The 7,779-nt window shown below is 36.6% G+C and overlaps 2 protein-coding genes across 2 annotated transcripts; both read left to right on the forward strand.

Annotated features, from left to right (window-relative positions):
• Positions 1 to 490: 490 nt before the first annotated feature.
• Positions 491 to 2,277, forward strand: LOC109504723 (uncharacterized). Its single transcript, XM_019845691.2, has 3 exons — positions 491 to 542; positions 1,582 to 1,697; positions 2,086 to 2,277. Exons 2-3 carry the CDS (start codon positions 1,605 to 1,607, stop codon positions 2,209 to 2,211), a joined length of 219 nt encoding a protein of 72 aa, XP_019701250.1. The 5' UTR covers positions 491 to 542; positions 1,582 to 1,604; the 3' UTR covers positions 2,212 to 2,277.
• A 2,990-nt stretch (positions 2,278 to 5,267) lies between these two features.
• LOC105192486 (ICK-type antimicrobial peptide 1-1) lies at positions 5,268 to 7,518 on the forward strand. The gene is made up of 3 exons (XM_011156654.3): positions 5,268 to 5,378; positions 6,353 to 6,475; positions 7,114 to 7,518. The coding sequence occupies exons 2-3, from the start codon at positions 6,374 to 6,376 to the stop codon at positions 7,246 to 7,248; spliced, it is 237 nt and encodes a 78-aa protein (XP_011154956.1). The 5' UTR covers positions 5,268 to 5,378; positions 6,353 to 6,373; the 3' UTR covers positions 7,249 to 7,518.
• The last annotated feature ends 261 nt before the right edge of the window (positions 7,519 to 7,779 follow it).

Raw genomic sequence — 7,779 nt, forward strand, 5'->3', positions numbered from 1 at the left:
TATTAACAGCCATTTACAAGTGCATATAACAAGCTACAAGAGTGCATATATCGTACATGTAATTTAGGCTGCATGCGAATTTAAAATATTATATCGTTAATATAAACCGCAGTAAGCTGATCGATGTAATTGACGAATCAGAATCTTCGCTATACGGTAATATTAGACGCTACGTGCGCAAGTGTACTTATTTGATTAGAAATTCTCAATACTTGAATCTGTCACACAACACGGCTACTATAATCTGTTTCGACAAAATATCTCTGTATTTTACGTTTTGATGTGCACTTGCAACTGAATACATACCGCGTGTTTGCTCGAAACTTTCGGTGACGAATGTTCTTATCTTATATAACCACCGATAATGACGTCTTATTGCTAACGAAGGTGTTAAGGAAAGAGATGTGAGAAAAGAGTATTACTGAGAAATTGTACGGATGAATTAGTGGTGTATTCAAGTGTATGCGAGGTATAAAAGCTCCATGAAGATCATGATATCGACCATTTGGGGACAAATACGACTCGCGAGTCCATATCGAAAGGTACGTTTATCGAAAGGTAATACTTACCATCATACCAGGAGGTGCGCAAGCTTCCACTAAAGCCAGTGCGACAAGCGCGACGAAAAGAAGTGCCAAAGTTATGGTATTCATCTGATTTGCTTTGAACAAACGTTAAATATATAAAAAACATACTGATATATAGGGTGATCCTATATATCCGGAATAACTTACTGTTCTTGAAATGACATGTTCTCGAACGAATTCTAAGACGATTTTTCCGTTTGCAAAATACAATCCAAAGTTTAGTTTTTGAGTTATAAACGTTAAAAAAGATAAGTCACCTATTATGTGTAATCAAGTAATTCGCCTATTATGAGTTGGATATAGGAGGTAGGTAGCACATCTCACTGTGACATATTTTCTTGCAATCTAAGCACATTTTAAATAATAAATCTAACTTCGCTTATTATTAAGCTTATTATTAAGCTTTTATTAGGCTTATAACTTACTGTCTTTGTTTCCGTTTTATCTTATCTACATTCTGTTTATTATTGATTTATCGTTATCGTTAGGCCCTAGATAGGTTTAGTTATAGGCCTAATAAAAGCTTAAGTGCAGGAAAATATGTTGTCAACCACAGTGAGTTGTGCCGTCTCCGCTTACTTTCTATACTCAATCCGTATAATAGGCAAACTATTTATCTTTACAACTCAAAAACTAAGCTTCGGATGAATCGTCTTAGATTTTATTCAAGAACATATCATTTCAAGGACAATAAGTTGTTTCATGTCACCGTGTATAAATTATACACTCGTAATATCACAGTAATGAATTATATATTAGTATTTGTATTACTGATGTATATAAGAATATTTATATATAACAATACATACTTATTTTTGATATTCGAGGGACGTATGCTCAAAAAGTTTCACGAGTTTCGCAGAGAAAAAGGGAGATATACTCGCGCACACACGAGTTGTCACTGAGATTTCCGTCGAAATAATATATAATTATTAAATTATCATTGTATCGGACCGTATGAAACACCGCTTACACAGAAATCTGATAATTCCAGCAGAGATAAATATCCTCGGCAAAATGAAGTTCGTTATTTTCACCGTTCTTGTTATCGCCGCAATGGTCATCGCTGCACCTCAGGAGCGAAAAGTGTGCTCTGCTAACCAAGGATATGTAAGTGTTTCAATTGTTATTACGTTTTTAAATAGTTGCAAATTTACGTTTAACATTTTACATGTAATTGTGACAAATCATGAAATAAGTCGAAACAATATTGAAGATCTTAGCGCTGCGCGTTAACGTCCGCACTATTATTATTTAATATTATTTAATAGAAGTATTGTACACAAGTCACTCAGTCGCGCTACTGACTGCTGATACCATGTGAAACATATTATTGTGACTATTACGGTTCGCGTATCAAATTCCCGTAGAAATATATATTGGAGTACGAGACATGCTTTGATCGTGGTGACAATTGACTCACGATACCGTGACTCGTACCAAGCATCAAATAATAATTGTAAATATCTATAAATTTTAAATATTTTATATATTTCAGTGCCAAGTGTATGAAGACTGCTGTCGTCATCTAGTATGTCAGACCTATTTAGCTCGCTGCGTGCCAAAAGGAGGTTTGATCATTCCAGGAGAAGATAAAAGACCTCTCTCACCTGACGACTCATAGTCACCAAACGTATGAGTCAAATTCTCAATGATCAATTAATACAACGACCCATTATTCTACGACGACGTTTTATTGTATCTCGATCACCACTGTGTGATCACGATTTTGTTTCTCTCTCTTTCTCTTTCTCTCTGTTTCTCTTCTGTTCTCTTCTGTTTTTAATAACGGATAAGTTTTCACATTATGTTCAGCATTTTAAATAAAAAACATTAAAAAAACACCGACGCTCTTCACCTTATTTATTAGTAATTAGTTATTGTAATTATGGATTTATAAAAAAACGGGAACACGATAGGAGGGAACGCGTTCGTGTAATTACTTTACACGCACACTAAAGCAGTACTTACATATAATCATTAATTCTTCGATAATGGTCAAAACGAATTAGACGACCGCGCCCATTATTATTTAGAGGGATTATCGTAAATATATCTGCGGGAACAATCGGATGTGCTTGAAATTTAATATCTATTATTGCATGCTGCATACACATATACGCATATGTAGCCCCCGCTATGAACGCTATGTTTAGTTGTTAGATGAATAATTAAATATACTTCAATTAATCGACATAATAATACGCACGTAAAAAGATCGGCATGTCGTTATTAGCGCTTTATAAATTTGCGATTAAAGTCGCATAAGTTGAGCGACAAATCGGAAGTCTATTTCGCCTTTTCGCAGAAAAGTTTTTAAGGGAACACGTTAATCGGATCGTTGAGCCATCCGAGCGAAAGAAAAAATGGGAAACGAAATATTTCTACGTGTATTAAAACCGTTCGTTCTCTCTTTGGAATGAAAAATTCGAATATCAAAAGTGCGCGCAAAGATGTTAAGGACCTAGAGAGCAGATAAATAATTCATTATGATGCAAAAGCAGTACCGCCACTGACGCATCGAGTTGACAATCACGGCGCGATTTTAACACAATTTTCTCCTTATTATTAATCGAACAGATATTATTACGCGATGAGTCCTAGAGTAGATCGCAAACGTCACTTAATTACGGAGAGCAAACTATTATATTCCGTCGACAAAAGTAAAATAGCCGTGTAAAATTCTGTAAATGTTGCGTGCAAAACATGCATTTGTGAACAATATAGATGTTGCGTTATGAGCATGATATTTAATAATATAGGAATAATTGGTATTGTGTTGCACTTTGTTAAACTGAATCTGACATACGCACGCACTCTTTATACATTTATATTTTCGCCAATTAAATGCAAATTTCCGGATATTTATATTGTTTCGTATTAATTTGTAACTATAATATAATACATACATGTATATATATATATAATATATATATATATATATATATACATGTATGTATGTATTAAATATATACGTAATGTATATACTTAAAATGGATAAAGCGTACTTTGTGCCGCTGGTAAAACACAAGCTACTTAATTATCTCCTACTCCTCGTAGGATCATTACTGCACTACGATCGGCGATTATCGGCATTCGAGCATTATCGACACTCGAAATTGCGCAAGTACTTTCCAGACATGTTCTAACCGACGAAAATTGCATTTTCATGACTTTAAACGACTGCCACGCGATAGGATTGTCGAGACATCTATAAATATATATATTCGTGAATATTCTTCCTCTTTTTGCTCAACATCTCGTACGTAGACTGACACTGAAAAGCTCCAAACGGCGATAGCACTTGAGTCGAACGGACGGCGATAAATCCGCGGAACGCGCATGTCGCTTAAAAGCGTCAAGCGTGTCTGCCACCGCTCTGCGGATATACTAAAAAGGTTAATTCGGCTCATGATGTGTCGAAGCTTCCCCGATGACAGGAAAAAAAAACCCCGACTATTCCTATTCAGCCACTATGGGCGAACAAAAGGACAATGCTACCGGATGATTCAGTTTCCTTTCCTGTTGTTTCCTGTCAACCGAATTAAAGAACAAGAGCGCTTTGTCGGAGAATCAATGGAATGCACGAGGCGCGCAATATGCACTCGATAGAATGCCGGCGCAAAGGGCAAAAAGCACTTGTGCATTCGATACTGGTGAAATGGAAAGAGGATATCAGCGGAAGGCGTCTTTTTGCAATTCCCTGTATTTCTGTACGGGGGTAATATTTAATAACCGAAATGCCTGCAATAAAACTGCAAAACAGCCCGTCCGCCAAAGGCGCGTTCGAGATTGACGCGACGGATGTGCCCGCGTTGTAATTCCCTTCCGTGGCATAGCGTTTAGCAATTATACGCGTTCGAATCACGCGGGGAGTTAATACGCTTAGAATATAAAACTAACTTGCGGATACTTGGAACACAGACGTAAGTAGAATAGATAACGTATTCGTAAATATTGCATACGTTTTTCCTCGGTATAAGGTTAGGCTTTTTTCTCGTGAAAACATGAAATTAAGTAATTCAGATGCGACGATGAAATTACTGTCTTGTTCGAAATTACCGTTTTCCTCAATGCATGGATGTACATTGTTGCGGTAGGACAGAATCAATTTACGGTAATGAAGATAATTTCATATCACAGCGAAGAAAAGAATTTTCGGACTCTACGCTGTCGAGGAGGTAATCGACGAAAAATGAAAATTTCCGACGATAAAATTCTAGGTAGGAAGTTTATGGATTATTTATATATAAAGCATTTAGACAGATAGAGAAATCAGTATCATGATGATGCAATCTACGTAATTTAATAAAGTTTTACGTTAATTATTCGGAACGAATATTTACATAAAATGTAAATATCGCGACTAAAGCATAACATCAATAATCATAAAGAATTTATTTCTCAAGTATTTTTGATATTTCTGGGATGTTGTACGTATGGCACGTCACAGTTAGCGCGATAACGTAGTATAAATGTATATGTGGCGCATGAAGTTTAGATAAGATGCTAAAAAAATGAGAAGTAAAACACAAAGAGTAATCGTTATATTTAATGTATAGTATGTGCACGTATATAGTTATGCGTGCAACTGTATCATGTTGCACGCGTGCGTCACGTATGTAAGAAAATGTAACGATTATCGCTCATACGTTATATGTAAACGCCTGAATTTGCTTGTGTGAGACGTTCGAGTCATATAAGAGTCTTGGCCGTTGTGAAGCAAGACATCAGTCGAGGTCGTGCTTTCGAGACAGTCAGATCCAAGAAGGAACATTCGTTGAGTTTCTGGTAAGCGCCTAACTACGCGAGTGATAACTCGTATGTTTTCTCGAGGAGCTAATCGTAATATCGAACATTCTCTAAAAATATTTCTCCAGAAAGAAATTGTGGGAAAACCAGATAGGTGAAATAAATCACTTGAGAACGTTAAGTAAATAAGATCGTGTGTGCGTGTGTCTTTCCTTTATTAATAAAATTAATAAGAGCACTTAAAAAAATACGGACTGCATATTTCCTCGTAAAATTAATTGTTAAATTAACAATGATAAATCTTATGTTTGAAAATGTTTTATACGTTGTTGGATTTGCTTAGAGATTACAGTGAACTTATTTAAACTCACTCGTATGAAGAAAAAAGAAATCCGTTTTCCTTTTTTTCTCTTTGGAGATGTTGAGTATTCGCTGACGTAACAAAAACGTTTCTTGCGATACGTGAACCTCTCAATTATTCATAATTATTGCTGTATTGGGCAGAATTGCAGCGTAGTCTACGCTACATTCGTCGTCGACAGTTAAAATAATGGTAGGCTTGAACGTGGTGCATTAGGAGTATTTTCGTAGTCGAGTTTCAATATAAATTGCAAGACTTAACTCTGGAGTTCAGTATCTACTTTGTCTATTCAAACACTAATCGAGTCAGACCTTGGGTGATTCACTCACATATATACCTGTCGTCACTGCTCTACCATAAAACTCACGGTCGGCCTGTCGCATTGCGTAAGCCGAATCTCCGAGTCTGAAAGAACGTTTATAAAGTGGGAATTAAAACGGCGATACGTATATCAGGCTAACGAGTGGAATGTTACGTGCGCTATCAAATTGTGAATATTTTCAACAAGCGATTAAAATCTTTATTAAAATCGTGTGTACTAATTATACGTAGAGGCGCGTTTGATAATTGACATGAAAGCGTCACGTTGAAGGTTTACTTTGTGATTCGGACGTGCTCGATCATCTTTCAAATTTTTCAAATTTACTTTCAGATTATATAACGCTGTGAAAAGATGGCGAAATTAATGCTATACGTCTTCGCGACGTTGTTAGTCGTTTCTCTTATCACGGCGAAACCCGCTGATAAACAGTCATGCGGTCGACATGGTGACCCGGTAAGTATACTTATTGTCATGTATTTCAGTTTTTTCTCTTTCGATATTGCTTTTCCTTTCACTCTCGCCTTTTAGCTGCGCGCTGTAAAAATACCGCAGTATTGCTCGCGATCAATAAGGAAAACGGAGAAAGTGCTTTCGGCTTATATTTAACGTAATAGAATATTAAAAGATTTGTACAAATATTTGCACGCATAACACGTTGCGGCCAAGTGTACAATCGGTTCACCGTGAAAACAAGAACTCGCGGCTGAATATAGAACAAACATACGTCCGATTTTAGCAGTAATGCCGCCGAGATTCAATCCACTCAGCAATAAAGAGCACATTCTATCGTTACATGTTTATTCGCTTTCTGTTTACTTTGTTCTTTTTTGTATTATCTTAATACAACGTATTTTGAATTTGCGCGTGAGCTTGTTCTTCTGCATGTATCCTTTTTCTCTATTCGTCGTGATATTTTCTCTCGGAACGATTTAATGCGTATTTAATGTGCCACTTAACACGTCATCCTAAGCAGAAATTTCATTGGAGACGTTTACGATTTATGATTTACGGAAATATAGTTAACATATCTTGACTCATTTCAGGATGTCAAAGTGACGTGTAATATCGTTTCGTTTGTTATTTGATTTCAGTGCATCTCCGACTCACAATGCTGTACCAATATAAAGTGTCACCGATATGCGAATAGATGTCAAGTTCAAATTACCGAGGAAGAATTGATGGCACAGCGAGAAAAGATACTGGGCCGAAGGGGCAAGGATTACTAACACTAGGCGAACATTCGGCCATCGTTGCGTTATGCTGAACTGTGCGATAATAATCCTTCTAATTCCATGACCGAAAGCTTAGGCTCTCTTCTACAACACTTTCTAGAACTTGGGTCGAAGATTGTTCTTCAGGAAATTTCCTTGTAGAAATGTATAATACGTTTTGCGTAGTGATTTATAAACTGTTATGACGTATGTGTATTTTGTGTAAGAGTAAATAGTGCAATATCTCTCGACGGAGAGGAAGGATAAATACAAACTGAAGACTTATTTCTTATCTAGTTCAGAACTTTTTCTTACGAACGAGATATTTCGCGCGCGCGAGAGAGAGAGAGAGAGAGAGAGAGAGAGAGAGAGAGAGAGAGAGAGAGAGGAGAAAGAGAGGAAAGAAACATGTTGACCTCGGGAAATAGGAACGGAGCATCAATCGATTAATCGTTGGCGTACATAGATTCTTGTTGATTTGTGTCAATCTGCAGACACAAGGATTTATCTTCTCTCTTTCTTCTCCCATTTTTCTCGTTTTCTCTC

This window comes from Harpegnathos saltator, unplaced genomic scaffold, assembly GCF_003227715.2.
Source record: "Harpegnathos saltator strain DR-91 unplaced genomic scaffold, Hsal_v8.6 scaffold285, whole genome shotgun sequence".
In the NCBI taxonomy this organism is placed as follows: domain Eukaryota; kingdom Metazoa; phylum Arthropoda; class Insecta; order Hymenoptera; family Formicidae; genus Harpegnathos; species Harpegnathos saltator.

What these genes read in the sequence shown, in the direction of transcription:
- LOC109504723 (XM_019845691.2), top strand. Translation starts at nt 1,605, where the DNA reads ATGAAGTTCGTTATTTTCACCGTTCTTGTTATCGCCGCAATGGTCATC. An exon ending in GCTCTGCTAACCAAGGATAT is followed by an intron (nt 1,698 to 2,085) that starts GTAAGTGTTTCA and finishes TATATATTTCAG; the next exon opens with TGCCAAGTGTATGAAGACTG.
- LOC105192486 (XM_011156654.3), top strand. Translation starts at nt 6,374, where the DNA reads ATGGCGAAATTAATGCTATACGTCTTCGCGACGTTGTTAGTCGTTTCT. An exon ending in GCGGTCGACATGGTGACCCG is followed by an intron (nt 6,476 to 7,113) that starts GTAAGTATACTT and finishes ATTTGATTTCAG; the next exon opens with TGCATCTCCGACTCACAATG.